Raw genomic sequence first — 17,248 nt, 5'->3', positions numbered from 1 at the left:
TTTATTATTTAAATACAGTTATGCCAACAATGTATTTCTTTATTCAATAATATTTTCATACTTAGTGTTAATTACGAATCGGGAGTTAACGCTTTATTATATCAACACAGTTATCCCACCAATGTATTTCTTAATTCAATAATATCTTCATATTTTGTGTTAATTATTACGAAATGTAATATTGAGCTTCACATTTGCCCAATGATTAACGGGTCATTTTAACCCAATCGAGCCTTAATGGGTTAATTGCGTTCATTGCATATTACGTGTGCGGAGATGTAGGGCTGGTTGGTATAAAGGGAACATCAGTTGACCTACATTGGGTCCAGTAGAATCCGCAGGCAGCAGCGAAAGTGTTAATAACCGGCAAACCCGTTTGGTGTCCAAGCACAGTTGCATCACGTTTTAGACTCTTTCTTGGTATTTATTTCGTTGTGTTTTTTGTATTCATGTTTTTTTGTTTTTCGCTTTCTGGTTTTACCATTTTTGGCGGTCAGCTGTCGGATTTACATTGAAATGACAAATTAAATATGTATGTACATTATTATTTTGAAGAAGAGAAATAAAAAAAAATAAATAAGGTGCGAGAGAGAAGAGTCGAGTTGTTGGCCATGCAGCTTCCACATCTGTATGAATAAATTTCCGTCGGATGTTTCGTTAAATGCGTATGCTAGAGCGACTTTACTTTAAACATTTTTCACCTCGACCAATCGCAACACATGCGTTAATTCCTGTGCGAGTTCAGAGTGTCAGGCAGCGTCTGCTTTACACTTTGATTAATGGTTTCCCATTAAATGTAGCTCAAGACATATTATTTTGTATTTATTATTAATATGAAAACTGATCGTCAGTAGGAAGCTGAAGCTTTTGCTAGCAACACCACAAACACACGGTTGCTAAAACTTCACAAACACATATATAACTTCGTATATATACATGCTTGATCAGCGTGAACAGTCTACGCGATATAGACGCGTCTGTCTCACGTCTAATCTTAAAGCCAATAAGACAATATACATACATCAAGTTTTAAGCACGACATCTATTAAGTTTGATTTAATATTAGGCCACACCCTATTCCGCCTTTCCAATTTAATAAAGTATAATATTTTGTAATTGTTTGAGAAACAATTGTATTTCAAAACTATTTATTTGAGAGATGAGTTCACTTTTGCGAAATTAAAATTATCTAATATTAACTAATAATTCGTGTAACAATTAAGACATAACTAGGGTTTATATAAAAAAATATAAAAAATCCTAGTTAGATTAAGATTTTATGTTAAGCTGTTTTTTACTGCATTTCTTTTTTGTTGAAGAAAAATTATTAATTTAATTAAATTTTTGCTTGTCCTGACTAACTGATTGACTGGCTGACTAATAACATCAAGGGCTAAGAGTTAGGATCCTGAAATTCTTATAGAAAACAGTTTGCGAAATTTCATCCGACTGCAGCTCTCTTAAATCCTATGAGAAAATTTGTATGACAAATCTATAAGAAAAGATAATTTCGATATTACTTTACCTCTTTGGATTTCTGAAAATGCAGTTAGTGACGTGAAGCCATCCATTTAATAATGACCTACATATGTGGAAAAAAGAAATTTAAATATTTACTAAAGAATATCACTCCGAGAGATACTTATTTCTCAGAATGATGTATATGTATGTATATAGAAAAAAATTTAATTTAATAACAAAATTCTCCTGTATTTACATTTTTTTTTTATATAATTTTATCTTGTTTTTACTATAGTAAGTAAAAATATCTATTCTTTTGGTGGGTGAGCATTGATGTATTCGATTGCCTTCAAGATGTAGGCAGGAATTGGAGGAGGTGTGGGCAAATGCTCGGCAACAGGTTGATATCCATTCTCATCAGCGACGTAGCTGACTGAAATTTGGTTTCCTTCTGGAGCGGTCCAGCCGAATTCTCCTTGTTGGACAAGGGCTTGTTCCTCGCCTACACTCTTCAGCTGTCCTTTCTGTAGTTGTTTTTGGCCATCAGCCAACTCTTGGGCGATATTGAAACTGTCAACATTGACTTCCGATTCTGATCTCAACACATCAGTTTCATAGTTTGCTTGGGCGCAAACGACCAGAGCGGCAATAAGGCAAAGGGACTGTAAAGGAATAATGAATTATTAATTTTCTAATATCCTGCAGTGTGATATGTTTCCTTCCATCAGAATGTGTCTTTAACTTACCAGCTTGAACATCTTGCTTCAGTTGGTTAATTTACAATGTGTGGTTAAATCTGACGAACATAGGCTTTTTATACCCACTGAATGTGGCGTCTCTATTTTCTATAATCAACTGGTTTTGATAAACATAATAATAACATTAATATGCAGGGCTAGGGCGGATACAAAAGCAACACAAATTTATTTAATCTAAGCAAAAAACAATAAGGGGCAGTCTAAAACATTTACGAATTTATTTATTTTCGGAATAGTTGAATAAAATTGTCGATTAACTTTTTGCAACAATTTGAACAATAACTTGGATAAACAATGTGCTATATAAAAAACATAATATTTAATTAAATAAGTTTGTATATGTCTTTAAATTTATAACGAAAATGTTCTGCCCAGACAATTTATAACGTCATTTTCAATTCAGAAACTTTTCTAGCAGCCCTCTTAATTAGGCTTATTAGCATAGAATAAGCCTAAAGTGGAATTCTTCGGCTTTACTTTGGCGAATCTTCTTCTTGGATCATCGCTAACGTCATCAAACATCTGAAGCTATTGTTGTTATTTTTTTCCACCGCGTGCGAGAAGAAAGATTGACTCTGTCAAGTATCTGACAGAACATTTAATATTCAACTTCACTTTGATTGGTGGAAATAACAGCTACGAAAAAACAAAAATAAAACCAAATGAAAATTGCGAACTAAAGCCAAAAACTATTTTAGTTTCATTTTCGACTTCATTGGCTATTTCGTTTGTGGTCTAACCAGTTTAGTTATTTAGTTATTTAACTAAGAAGAAGCATGACTTGACTATTCTTAAGTTCGCATTAGCATTAAAACATGTGACGGGTCATTTAATTAGTTCACTGTCTGGATCGACAGCGACTCCTCATGTGCGTCAAACCATGTCAGTCACCCTTCAACCTCGGCCTATCAAATATTTATTTTCAGAGCCAAAGGAATATCTTTCATCTTTCTCATTCTATTCTTAGACGTTCGGATAGGCAAATCAAATGACTGAGAACACGAACTTGTTTTGAAAATTAAAATTTGAAATTATTAAAAGTGAACAGGATATTAGAATTTTGTGCTGTTCTATTCAATTTTAAATCGTTTAGTTTTCGTTAGAAATTTGCTAACTACAAACTCCGCAAAGTCATAAACTACTAACTTTATATTTTGTGAATGTGTTTTAATGCAATATGGAGTTGGAAAATATTTATTTACTTTACAAAAACTTATAATTTGTATTATATTTGCGCAGCAATAGGAAACAAGAATAAAAAAATTAAGCGAAATAATATTTGCATATGATTTTTATACCTATAGGGTAGAAGGTTATTATAACTTTGTGCCTATGCGAAGTGTATGTACACTCGACTGTTTCTTTCTTACTTGTATTATGCAGCATTCGTCTTATAAATACCTCAATGGAATGTGGATTTTGAATAAGAATCGTTTAATCTAGTTTAAATAGTTTTAGTTCAATTTAAATTCTATATTTTATATATTTTAACATTAAAAATTTAACATTTTACATGTCACCAAACTAGTTGGGTTAGTTAATTAGTTAGTTTTTGTCAATGACGTTTTTGAAATCTTCATCCACGTTGATATTAGGATTTAAGTGTTTCTGTATTTATTATTGTATTATTATTATTATATATTACGAATAATTGTAAAATGTAGAAATGATAAGATGAAAATTTAGATCTTATTTAAAGCTCAAGGAAATAATATTAAATTAGAGTATATAAATAAAATATACGTCTATTGGTTCAAAATGCTGCTACCAAAGTAAACAGAAAACAATAAAACACTGCATTTTTTAAGACTTAGTATTTCATTAATGAAGCACCGTCTTACGCGTTTAGGTGGAAAAAGAGCTCCTTAAGCGAAGATATCTTTCTGCTAAATGATTCGCAGTTTCCTAAATATTTGTTAAATGTGATTGAGTAAACACAGGAGACACATCAACATCAATTATTTTTAATCAACATTTAAATTCAAGCTGAATAAAAACCTAAAACTCTAATGTTTTGGAATAACGGCCTATTATTAAAGCAAAATTAATGTTGCGATTCATCAATTAATAATTTGTTTTTTTTTTTTTTGGTTTTTAATTGATTGATAGCTTGGTGTCAGCTTTTAATTGAACTTTTGTTTTGCAATAAAATTATATTTTTATTTATAGTTCTTTTGATGAATTAGAGCTAAAATATTCCAGTGCCTTCTTAATATCATTCGTTGGAGTTGGAATTCATTTTTGTCAGCGAAAATTGTAAGTCTCTGCTATGTTCTGTCGGGAAACTCAAAGCAAAATTGGCCTAAAGTCCCTTTGAATCAGCGGATTTTATGCAGTGATACTTTTTGAAGTTTTGTAGCAAGATGCCATTTACAACTAAATTGTATTCCTCGACTTGAACAATCTCTTCACCTTGGCACTCACGAAGAGCGCTGCAAAAATGGAGACGAAATAATGTTTAGGGATTTTCCATCAAACTTCTTCTATATCTGAGGCGTCATCCACTTACCAACTGGAGCATCTTACTACTGTTGTCAGCAACGCAATCTTCTGTGCTTGACTTTGAGTGACAAAGGTTTTAATATTATTGTATCATGAATATAAATTTCCATTTCGTTGTCACTTTAGCATGTGGGTAAACCAGTTTAATTATTTAATTAGGCAAATGAATAAAATTCTTCGTCGAAAATCGTCAAGTTCATATTAGCATATCTAGCGTCTAGTGACTGGCCAATAAATTAGACCATTGCCATTATGGTCTAGTTCGCTTTTAGCTCATCGTATAGTATGTGTAAAACGATCTCAGTCGCACCTTACATTTTGGCTAATAAAATGGCTATTAAGTGACGTCAATCCATTACGCTTCAATTCTGTGGTTCGTTTCAGCACGTGCAAAAACAAAAGACTTAGAACACAAACTTGCTCGACGACAATCCCTAGCAACAAATTCGAAATACTAAAATGGATGGGAAATTAGATAATAGCTGGTGCATTCTCAAAACGTCGGCGACTTAAAATATGTAATTATGATATAAAGAATAAATTTAAATATGAATTTCTACGTGTGCTTCTCACATTTTTATGTTGCCTATTTTGCAAATGCTTTAAGGAATAAAAGTAGATTTTCTTTTTGAATTTAAACACTGTTCATCACTTGATCAAATATCAAGTTCAGTTTTTGGTTTATTGCACGATATGATATGATGTCTAGTCTATATACTACCATTAACAATTACTCTTGATGAGGATGAGACTGGATGTATTCCAAAGCTCTGATGATTGCCTCTGGGATTGGGGGAGGTGTGGGCAAATGATCGCCAACGGGATGGTATCCATTTTCATCAGCGGTGTAGGTCCAGCTGATTGGAGTTCCATCCTCCGAAACGTAGCTAACAGATCCAGAGACTCCGGCACCATTTCCAGCCTCCTGTGCGGCAATGCCATTCGATGTTTCGAAAGCATAAGCATAGTTGCCTTCGGCATCGGCAGCATCGTTGGTCTCCCTCACAATTTGGGCATCCTTGTTAATGTGGTCAGCATAGACGGCGGAGATGGCCAGGGCGGCAATAAGGCAAACGGACTGTTTTCAAAATGATGATAATGATGATGATGATGAGTTATTATCCTCTGTTGTGTTTCCATTCGTTAAGCGTCGCTCCACTTACCAGCTTGAACATGTTGCTTGTGTTGTCTCTAATTCTCAATGTGTGCTTCACTTTGCGTGCCAAAGCCTTTTATACCGCTTAGCTTAGACGCTGTCGCCAACGCAGCGTTTGCTTCGCAGTCGGCAACGCAGTCGCTGCCATCAAGCAACATCAACATCATCATCTAATCCGGCGCAGAAGACCAAAGCGAACGCCGTCGACGCGTTGTACTAAATAGCACTAAACTTAAGTGTGTATGTGTATGTGTGTATGCATATTTCGAACAAAAAGCAAATGGCTATAAAATTAAATCATGCATGCATATGCAGGTTAGTGTTTATATTAGCCAAATATGAATATGAGAGGTAGGCATTATTTAAGAGTAAATATTGATATAATCAAGCTTCATTTAAGAGTGGAGGCATCGTTGCCTCTAAATAGATCATATTTCAAAAGGCCATCGCTGCCCATACAAGATGATTAATCAAACGCATTTCCTTACATATTTTGTCTACATAAATCATAAAGACAATACAAATTAATTGCAAGTATTGATCTAATTTAATAAACATTGAAAACATCACGTAGCCTACAAAAATCATCATTTCATTTGATGAGCTTAAGTGGCACATTTCGTCAACATAAATTAGAATGTCATCGACGACATTCCGCAACTTAAAAGTGTTTTGTATTAAGATATCTACATATCTAACTATTTCCTTATTGCCAATATATAATATTAGCACCATCAAACAAGATGTTCCTTGTCAAATTTTAAATGTCATTAACACAAACATTTTAATTAGAACAAAAGCTGTGCATTTGAAAATTCTTGAAATACTCTAACACAATAACACAGAGTTTAAGCGTTTAATTCACAGCAATTATTTGCTTAATATGCTTACTAAAATGTGGAATTTTGCAATTAGTCAAAACTATAAATGAATGAAAAGCTCATTTGTGAAAATGTCTAGGCAAATATATAAATTTTATTTTATTTTTGTTACAAGCTGAAGCTTTTCTTTATTTTATTTTTATAATTAGCATCAAAAGTATCAATATAAATAAAACAATTAATAATCTTTATAATAAATATAAATATACAAATATTGGAAATTATTTGTACATATATATTTATTATATACAAGACTTATTAATTAATATAAATATAAAAATTTATTAAACTCTGAAGTTTTTATTTATTTTTTTTTTTATAAGAGCATAAGTTTACAAATAAATATTGTATATAATAAACATAAATAATAATATACAAAACACATGCAATATACCAATAATAAAAAATATGTTTTGCAATATTTTAAAATGTGGAATTTTACATATATTATTTATTTAACTATTTTCATTCGTTTCATTCGCTTGTAGAACAAGCTAAAGCTCGTTATTTCTTATTTAGAATAATTTACGAGTAAATTTATTGATATCATTTCAAATAATATATTTTTTTTTCAATTTTGCAATTAGTAAAAACAATAAATGAATGAAAATCAAATTTTATAGTTGTGGAATGTCTGCATAAATATTTCAATGTCATTTAAAATGTTGAGCAGCCAAGAAATTTTGGTATAAACATGGTTTCATTTAGGAATAAATATAGAAATACCTACAGGTATTAAAACAAATATATTTTCAATAATTCTTTACATTAACATTTAAAATTTAATTGTAATTACAAACTATAAAAAGTTGTATTGAACTGTGAAATAAATAATCGAAAAACTACAAGTACAAAAAATTTGGAAAATTTATAATATATGTATTATGAATATGTATAATAAATGTAATTGAAATATATAATAAGTTTTATTAAGGTGTGAAATAAATAATTGAAAAACTACAAGAAGTATAAAAAAATATTTGGAAAATGTATTTAAATTAAAATTTTAAATTTAAATATAATTAAAACTATAATGAGTTTTATTGAACAATGGAATTTTTTCTCTAAGTATTTTAGAACTCAATACATTTTTTTGCGCAGTGCATGCAAATCTTCTGGATTGATCATTCCATCAAGAAGCTACTTAGAATAAAAGTGAAAGTAATGAGCTCAGGCAAACGTCGCCAATCAAGTTATGGAGCCCATATACCTGTCTGCTAATAGATAAATCTCAAAACTATGCTTAAGCACAGCAGAAAGCAGACATCTAATTTACAAATGGATCATTTTGATCTTCATTTTCGTCGGCTGCCCCCCGGCTGAGGTTGTTCGTTGTCCGTCTGTCTCACAAGTATTTTTGTTGTTTTCTTCGTTTTTTTTTTGGTTTTTGTTGGTGGACGACCTTGCACATCCAACAAAATTTCAACAGCTTTTTTTTCTGTCGAGATGGACAATTCGCGCCGGCTACCAAGCGGGGCACGCGCACCTGCCAGCTCTTTACTCCAACTACAACTCCAACTCTGAACTCCACCAATTCCAATTTCAATTCCAACTACATCCAACCACAACTACATCCATCCATTGTCTCTTCTTCGTATCCACATCATCGAAAATCCAGCTATAGATACAACAACAAAACTTGATGGCAGGGCGCCGTCGGCAACAGCCATTGAAAAGTTGGAACAATGCATAAAGATGTGTTTTTTTTCATGGTTTTTATTTTTTTTTTTGTACGTTGTTTTTATGGTTTTTTATTTGTATTTGTTTTTGTGAAATTGCTGGTGTAAGTGTGAACCACATAAAAATACACAAATAATTAAAGATTTAGTGAAAAAACAAAAATAATATAAAGAGGTGCATGGGGCAAATGCAAAACTGACACCGAATTAAACCATGGAAATAAATTGCTGGCAAATGACTCATGCATTTTGTAAGGGTCTCTCTCCCTCATTTCTTATATCGATTATAGATGTAGTTGTAGTCGTTGTTAATGTTTCGATTATGATAATACGATTTTTGGCAATTATTGCTGATGCTGCTGCCCAATGTCCATTGCCCATTGCCCATTGCCCATTGCGCTGCCCCATGTTGTAGTTGGCAAGTTGCGAGTTAAGAGTTTAACAGTTGCCAATTGCCATAAAAAACCATTAAAACCCGTTTGGCTTCGCTCCGAATTTCGACGTTGCGCTGCCACATATATAAATACCCCAACGCAGTTGACCACAGCAATCAGTTGCAGTTCAAGCATCCTCCTCTTAACAACACTTCAAGCACATTCACAACCAACACCAACTCTCAACAACATGTTCAAATACGTAAGTGCCAATCACTCAAGTGGCTTCTGCATTCCCATCTCATCTTCACTTCAACTCCAACTCCACTCCACTTAAGGTGCTCTGTGTCGCTCTCATTGCCTGCGCCTGCGCCGACAACATCAACAAGGACGCCCAGATTCGCAGCTTCCAGAATGACGCATCCGATGCCGAGGGCAACTATCAGTATGCCTACGAGACAAGCAATGGCATTCAAGTCCAGGAGGCCGGCAATCCTTCGGGTGTTCGCGGTGCCGTCGCCTATGTCTCCCCCGAAGGTGAACAGATCTCCCTGAGCTACACTGCCGATGAGGAGGGCTACCATCCAGTTGGCGATCATCTGCCCACTCCTCCCCCGGTGCCCGCTTATGTGCTGCGTGCCCTCGAATACATTCGCACCCATCCTGCAGCGCAGAAGGACGAATAAACCAAGTATTCCAATCCCAGTCCAATCCAGCACCCAGCACCTTCCACATCCATCTCGATATTAAGTGGCAGTCATTGTTATATTGTAGAGACATACATTCGCACCTTTTAATTAGTTAGTAGTTATCGTGTTAATAAAGCTCGTTGATCCATCCGCCAGCAAGCACTAAACGCAAAAAAACAACAACTAAGAAAACAACATTATTAGTGAAGGGTTCGCAGCAACAAAATATTATATTCACTCACCTCGACTTCATGCCAAATTATCGCATTGTCCTCCACTTAAACTTAATGTGCATTAAATTATGTTATGCCAGCTGCAATTGTTTCCGCACAACTTAAAGATGTCCCAAAGAAGCAAAAACATTTAATTAACCCAGCTTGCTTACTTACCTTGAGACAACAATTCATCTAAAGTGGGAACATCATATCCTGCAGTCAGCAGCAATTATTTCCGCACAACTAAAAGATGTCCCAAAAAAATACATTTTATTAAATGTACATTTTTTGTATGTTAAATGTGTTACTTACCTTAATATAGCTACTCATTTTAAATGCATACAAGATGTTCCCATGTCCATTTATATCAGAGTGCAGCATTTGGTTCGGCATAACTAAAAGACATCCCAAAGAAAACAGAACATTTAATCAACTCTGAACATGCTTCAACTTGTATGCTAAACACTTACCTTGAGAAAGCCATATATCCAGTCCCTATATCCATGCCCATGTATCCATGTCATTGGTACAGGCAGTAGAAATCGCATCTGCATCTAAGAGATTTCTTCACCCCAAATAAGAAAAGTAAATAATACTTTAAAAAAATATAGCTTATTTTACCTTTAGTAAACTACTCATCTTATGTAAAAGATACACATTCTGTATTGCGTATCCTTAACAGACGTCTGGAATTGTGTCCAGAAAACAAATTTTTAGTTAACTCATACATACATACTTTAGCTACTTTGTAAAAATTGTACTTACTTATATTTTATGACATTCAGTTGCAATTGCATCCACATCTTCTTCCGTAGGTGTCCCAAATCTGAAAAGGAGAAGCATTTAATTAACTCTGTAAACTATTTATGTAAGTTGCTTACCTTAAGCATGAACAATTTACGTATATACTAGTCCTGCAGTCAGCTGCAATTATTATTATTTCCGCATCTTAAATATACTTGGAACTCAAGCAACAGTATTATGCGTTGAGTTTCAAAAAAGTTAAAAGGTTTACCTAATTCTGCTAAAATACAACTTTTCTTAAATAGAAATGCTTCTTTGCCCAACAATACAATATTTGTTAAGGATTGTTCCAATGTTTACAGAAATTATGTAGTCAGAAAAAAATGATTCATTTTAATGTTAAATAAGTCAATATTTATATTCCCCAAGGTTCTCATGTTATCAACTTTTAAATAAACTTAGCCCCTTGTCTTCAACTACAAGCAAAAAAGAAAAAGATAAGTAAAGAACTTTCCGCATTGTTTAACTACTTAACACTTACCTCATTATGCGCAATAGACAAAAGTACAAGAATTAAAAAGACTCGTATTTCAAGTATATTTCACTAAATGAATGATGCAAATTCTTAAGCTTCTGCTTATGCTGTTTTATCATAACTTCATATATATATTTATGAAGCTGATTAGCCGCAAAAAAACATTTCGTTTAAGCTTTCAGTTCATTAGCGAAACATGGCAAATTATTGCAAAAAAAAAGAATAAAAAACTATAACATTTTTTGGTATCTCGCAGAAATTAGAACAAACAAATAAACGGAAGGACTGTCTATAACACTTTTAAGTAAGATTTATGATCTTCAGACGTATTATTGATAACCATACAGTGCTAAACATTAATTCAAATTAATACTGACAAATTACCAAAACACAATACAAACGATTTATACTTTTGAGAATTCAGTGTGCATTTATTTCAGTATGTCATCAATATATTCTGCAAAATTTCACAAAAACAATTCTTCAAATTCAAAGTTCAATCTAATGAATTATGGGGAATCTCTATAGCATGTTTATAATTGTCATCAACAGTGCAAACCAGAAGAGTTTCGTAGCGGATCCTGCATATAAGAACATATAGTATAGATGAGTGTAAATGATAAATTGAAATGCCGAATATAGATCCATTGCCAATAATAAAAAAATAAAGCATGAATAGTTTTTGTACACGTTATTGATTTATTTCGATTTTTTTGGAATTCTTTTTCTTTGTTTTTTCCTTTTTTGTATATCTTAAAATGAATATTTTAATAGTGAATTAATGCTCGATCAGGCCGAGCTAGTATGGAAGCTTTGCAAATATTTGAGTTAGTTTTGTTTTCGGGGAGAACTCACATATCATTTAGCTGTTGATAATGTGAATACTCAAGCACAAATGTGGACACCCGGAAAGAAAATCCTGTTTATATAGAGTTAAACGAAAAATCTGTAGATATCGAAAAGCATCGAAAAATGGAATCTCATTTAATTTCCATCCAGTTTGATTTGTGAATTCTGAGTAGAAGCATAAATATTTATGAGCCGGGTCACGTCATGCGAAACAGCATTATGATCGTGCTCATTATGATTAAGACATATAATTAGCCAACAAGAGGTCTTCGATCCTAAACAAATACTTAAAGCATGGCATTTTTATTTGTTTCGTTTTTTTTTCCTTATATTAATTACGTGGGTGGGAGATAAAATTGCTTATAAATTATGCTTAAGTGTCAATATAAATTAGTTTGAGCCATAAGCACGGAAGAATATGGGACGATTTGAATATGAATAGAGTAGAGCAGATGACATGATTTATATGAAAACGGAACGACTAGAAAAACAAATCCAAGACCAAAAGACCAAAAATCTTTTGCGCCGCTTCAACTTACGAAAACTATCAACAGTTGAATATTGTATTAGTGTGGGATATTTTTTTGTGTTTTTTGTTTCTTTTTCTTTGTTTTGTTGATTCTACGTGCTATCAGTTTATCAGACTTCTGCTTCAGCTGCCACTGCCACTGCCACTGCCTCGTGCCACGTGCCTCGAGATCACAGTGTATGAACTTTCGGCGAACCATCTTCGTTGTGGGTGCGAATGTACTCCAATGATCGCAGTATATAGCTGGGTGTTGGCGGTGGTTGGGGCAGATGTCTGCCCACCACATGGAAGCCCAACTCATCGGCTATGTAGCGTGTCTCGATATCCTGACCCTCGGGTGAGGTGTAGCTAAAGATGCCAATCGTTTCCAAAGCACTGCCCGCTGCCTGGACATCGATGCCGTTGCTCGTCTTGAAGGCATACTTAAAGACACCATTCTCGTCCAGCGGCTGTACGCGAAAATCCGTTATCTGGGCATCACGTTCGCTGCCACCGACCAGGCGACGAATGCGACGAATCCTCACGAGCCTCGCATCCAGCTGCGAGGAGAGAAGCGCCAAGCACAGCAATGTGATGAGCTGAAATGAACCGTCTGAGTGGCTTAGTATCAGCAAACATTAATCGCTTTTTTTTGTGTCTTGGGTTGTTTGGGTCACTGCGATATCAAAATTCACAGATGGGAGCAAGGTCAATGCTTACAAAATTGCGCATATTTCTCACAGTCTTCACTTTAATCCGGCTTTAATTATGATTTAATTTCGTGTTGATTAGTGTCTGGCGATAATGCGATAATTGTCGATTTTATTTGTATTTTTTTCCTTTTTGTTCGATTCGAAATTCCGATATGAGACGCGATGCGATGCGATGCGATCTACGTGATCTAAACGCGAGCTGCGCGAGGTTCAAAGTTTGCCACCGTACTGCGGACTGGTCCAATGCTTCTTACTAACTTTATATGCGAGATGGAGAAAAATGTCGGGCCCAAAGCGAAATCGATGAAAAACCAATAAACATAATCAAAGTGTCAATAGTTTTGTTCACTCTTTTGTTTGTGTGTTGTCCATACGTTGGCGTCTCAATTTCAAAAACCCGGCCAACTCCAAATGCTTTGATAACACACACCACAATCTCGCTTGGTTGCCGTATTCAAGCATTTCCTATAAGCCATGCTTATTATGATCATAATGCCGTTTATTAGCACAATATTTATGACCATTCCGGCTGCATTTTATAATCCCCTGCCGAGATCTAAAGTTCTTTGCTTCCCATATCTCATTTAGGCTGAATTTATTAACGATTCAAAACCAAATTCTTATCCGTCGTAAAATTTTTAATCACCAACCAGTTTCTGTAATATCTGAAAAGGTTAAACAAAAATTCTTATTCTTAGACAATCTTCTTAATACAAAACTAGGTCAAACTAGAAGTCACGCTTTCTTCGACAGATTCCCCTATAATATATAATCCAATTAATATAGGTGTTTATTAAGTAGTTCAACCACATTTTCTGGATAGCTTTGTTTTATTAGCGAGACGGAAGCTGTTGTTATTTGATTTTATGATAAACTATAAAAATCATGTTTGGAAGATGGCACATTCCAAGATCAATAAAAATTATAAAATCAGATAAACTATAGGTAGGTAGGAGTAGAAACCAAAAAAGAAATATAGAATTATACCACAAGAGATAATCAAATCAAGCACGAAATTCATTTTAGTTTATAATCGAACAGAATTTTAAGTGGGCCAAACGAATTTCTAGCGGAAACAGTTCCGTATCGATAACGTCAACGATGACGCTGAGTCAACAACAATACGAGTATAAACAAATAAATTGTTGAAGAACTATAAACAAAAGCAGCAAACTCTGTTCTACAGCGTCTCAAAGCCAATTAGCAACTGATATTGAAGATCATCTCAGTTATTGACATGCGGTTTCCATAATTCTTTTTATTTTTTTCATTTATAACGGGGATCTGTTATGCAAATAACGTTAAGAACGAAACCGAAAGCTACCTTATAAAAACCACACTTAATTTGTAAATTTATTTATTTATAAATGAATACATATTTACATAGGTTTTTTGTATATTCTCATGTTGTTTTTTTATCTTCACATATTTGCTTAGTTCTGCTCGAGGTGTTGCGAGACTTTTTTCAGAGTTCATATGGAGTCAACCTTTTGTGGTGAGATGAGATGCGATGAGATGAGCAGCATATTCTTAAGTACTAATAGTTAACACACGCACTGGTAAGGCGAGTTTTTCGTGTTTTTTTTTCTTTATTTGGCAATCAACAAATTCTAAGGCTAAGCCGTTATTATACTAATCATATTAATAATGTTGCCCATGAAGGAACTTTGCCAATCGCAATCTCAAAAACTAAAATCGCAATCTCTCGACACGCAGATGCTTAACACTTTATTAAACAATTAACGTAATATCATTAAAGTTTTTATTTTATTTTATTTTATTTTATTTAATTTAATTTCATTTCATCAAATTGCATGCCCTTGTCTTTTGTTTTTCTTCTCTTTTTGACACTTTAGCTGCTTTTTATAAATATTTAACGAAATTTAATTGAATTTATAAGTCTACGTTGTTCTTCCAAACTAATGCAAATGTCACAACTCAGCCATAAATTATTGATTGATATTGATTTACTGATTGATTTTGTCGACTCGACGCCTTGAGACCGTATCGCTTCTTTGAAGTCTTTGTAGCTCTTCTCACTCTTGAATTCCTCTGTGGGTGTGACCAACTGACCAAGTCGAGCAAGGTCTAGACTTAGACTTAAGCACAGTGATGCACATATGATTGAAAAGTGACGAGGAATGCAGTGGTTAATGATACCCATAAATTTTTTGAATTTTTTTTGTGTGCACGAAGAACCAGTTTAAATTGTTTTATGTTATGATTGTCACTTTAATAATAATTTTCATACTTTGCAATAATTTAGGTTCATTAGTCGATGACACATGGAGAGTGCTTAGCAGATCGGCATAATTAGATATGCCAGAAAGCAATCTTATTTTTAACTCGCACAACGAAATAAATCCAAATGACAGATATAATACAAATAAACCTTTAACATTTCGTGCTCGTGTTCTAAAGATTTCGCAATCATTCCGTAATGTCGTACGGTAAAAAAAATAAAAAAAAAAGAACATATTTTTGATAGCTCTACAGCCGGTTTGTTTGTATGCAAAAAATTATCACATTTCGACGTGAAACGCTATATCGTAATTACATGGTTTATTGACCATGAACTTCTTATTTCTATTTCTCTTTGGACAGATTGCTGTTAAACGTTATAACACAATAAATTAATATATAATGTTCAAAGTCATGCATATTTGAATAAAGCGGCTCGATTGAAGTGATCAAGTCAACTATTCATCTTTGTCTAATTTGCCGCAGTTTCATGCATTTATTTAACTATTCGGTACCACTGTGCCTAGCGCCAGTGTCAACGCAGTTGCAGCCACACCTAATAAAGGCAGAAGCACAACACAACACAGAAACATGAAAGCCACTTCATTGTTTTCGGCACTCATAATAATAGACAGGTCTCGATTATCAAAACTCTGACATAAATCACACCCGATGATGCTGTGAGCTGCCGATCGTCGTCGTTAGACTTGGACTTGGAAACAAGTTGCGGCTGCAGTCGATAATGCTCAATTTATGCAGGTATGACGAGCAGTAGTATGTTGTATGTCGACTATTATGATATGACGACTACTGACTTCAGAGGCTGTGGAATACTTTTGTTGTCTTGTTTTTGTCGCGAGAGTTTTAGAATTCATTTTTTTTAGAACACATGCTAACAAAACGCTGCGAGAGAATTGCCTTAAATTTTAATTTTGTTTCTTTTTTTTTTTTTGTTGTTTTGCATTTTTGTTGTATTTTTTATGATGGGGGATTTAGATCGCGAAAGCTTATTTTTGCATTTGCCAAAATACTTATTAGGCAGTCCCAAATTTAACTTCAAGACCAACGGATCGCGTCGCTTTCGCTGCAAACTCTCTTCTCTGACTGTCTCCGAAACGATCGCAACAGATTCCAGATCAACGCCCGAGACACTTTTAATTTGAATTTAAAAGTGAATTCAAAAATAAAGTAGAATTTTTGTTGCGGCCTTATTTACAATGAATTCGCGTAGTCGTCGTCGTGGCCAGCAGCAATGCCTGTTTGTCAAGGTTTGTGCGTCGCATTTGTTTATTTGTTGTTTGTTGTTTGCCTGGGATTAATCGTAAATCCCGATCCCGATCAGCTTCATCAGCTGTTCCTGCTTCAACTCGCGCTGCTGCTTCTACCATCCGCTGCTGATGGACGTCCTACTGCTACAGAATCTGCAGCTGAAACACTTTACTATGTGAATCAACCGGCGGATGCTGCCGGAAATTATAATTTTGAGTTTCAGACCTCCAATGGGATCACCACCAAGGCGGCGGGCAACGAACATGGTGCAGTTGGTGTGGTTCAATATGTGTCCAAGGAAGGAATCCCAGTGACCTTCACCTATGTGGCCGATGAGAATGGTTATCAGCCCTCAGGAGATTTTGCTCCACCTCATTTAGCTCGTTTGCTGGAATATCTTCAAACGCATCCGGCTGTCGATGAACAGAAATCTCGACGCTGGTAACGTTTATTTACTTTTTGTTTTGTGTTCAACAGCGGACATTGGGGTATAATGTCTAAGCAATAATAAGAATAAAATATAGTCAATGATTGTGAGATAAATTGTCGTTTAAATAACTGGCAATTGGGTGTCAGAATGTGAGATAAGAAGTCATTATTACTTGTATCGTTATTGTTACATTTCAAAAATCTAAATTTGTATTAATCGTTTAGCGCATTCAAATGCAAATCAA

The 17,248-nt window shown here is 34.2% G+C and overlaps 5 protein-coding genes across 5 annotated transcripts; 2 read left to right on the top strand and 3 right to left on the bottom strand.

The window, feature by feature from the left end:
- Positions 1-1,769: 1,769 nt before the first annotated feature.
- Positions 1,770-2,219, bottom strand: LOC132788249 (cuticular protein 47Eg-like). The gene is made up of 2 exons (XM_060795581.1): positions 2,208-2,219; positions 1,770-2,123 (listed from the first exon to the last, which is right to left on the bottom strand). Exons 1-2 carry the CDS (start codon positions 2,217-2,219, stop codon positions 1,770-1,772), a joined length of 366 nt encoding a protein of 121 aa, XP_060651564.1.
- A 3,145-nt stretch (positions 2,220-5,364) lies between these two features.
- On the bottom strand, positions 5,365-5,913 carry LOC132790976 (pupal cuticle protein Edg-78E-like). Its single transcript, XM_060799742.1, has 2 exons — positions 5,885-5,913; positions 5,365-5,799 (listed from the first exon to the last, which is right to left on the bottom strand). The coding sequence occupies exons 1-2, from the start codon at positions 5,894-5,896 to the stop codon at positions 5,452-5,454; spliced, it is 360 nt and encodes a 119-aa protein (XP_060655725.1). The 5' UTR covers positions 5,897-5,913; the 3' UTR covers positions 5,365-5,451.
- Positions 5,914-8,967: 3,054 nt separating this feature from the next.
- On the top strand, positions 8,968-9,683 carry LOC132790898 (pupal cuticle protein Edg-78E). The gene is made up of 2 exons (XM_060799648.1): positions 8,968-9,073; positions 9,150-9,683. Exons 1-2 carry the CDS (start codon positions 9,062-9,064, stop codon positions 9,495-9,497), a joined length of 360 nt encoding a protein of 119 aa, XP_060655631.1. The 5' UTR covers positions 8,968-9,061; the 3' UTR covers positions 9,498-9,683.
- A 1,759-nt stretch (positions 9,684-11,442) lies between these two features.
- Positions 11,443-12,986, bottom strand: LOC132788248 (pupal cuticle protein Edg-78E; the record flags this gene model as incomplete). Its single annotated transcript, XM_060795580.1, has 1 exon — positions 11,443-12,986. A coding segment is annotated over one exon (444 nt), but the record flags the coding sequence as incomplete, so codon positions are not given.
- Positions 12,987-16,340: 3,354 nt separating this feature from the next.
- On the top strand, positions 16,341-17,117 carry LOC132789119 (pupal cuticle protein Edg-78E). The gene is made up of 2 exons (XM_060796901.1): positions 16,341-16,573; positions 16,648-17,117. The coding sequence occupies exons 1-2, from the start codon at positions 16,523-16,525 to the stop codon at positions 17,017-17,019; spliced, it is 423 nt and encodes a 140-aa protein (XP_060652884.1). The 5' UTR covers positions 16,341-16,522; the 3' UTR covers positions 17,020-17,117.
- Positions 17,118-17,248: the final 131 nt, after the last annotated feature.

The sequence above is a fragment of the Drosophila nasuta genome, chromosome 3 (assembly GCF_023558535.2).
Source record: "Drosophila nasuta strain 15112-1781.00 chromosome 3, ASM2355853v1, whole genome shotgun sequence".
Classification (NCBI taxonomy): domain Eukaryota; kingdom Metazoa; phylum Arthropoda; class Insecta; order Diptera; family Drosophilidae; genus Drosophila; species Drosophila nasuta.
This window is presented reverse-complemented; position numbering and strand designations above follow the sequence as displayed.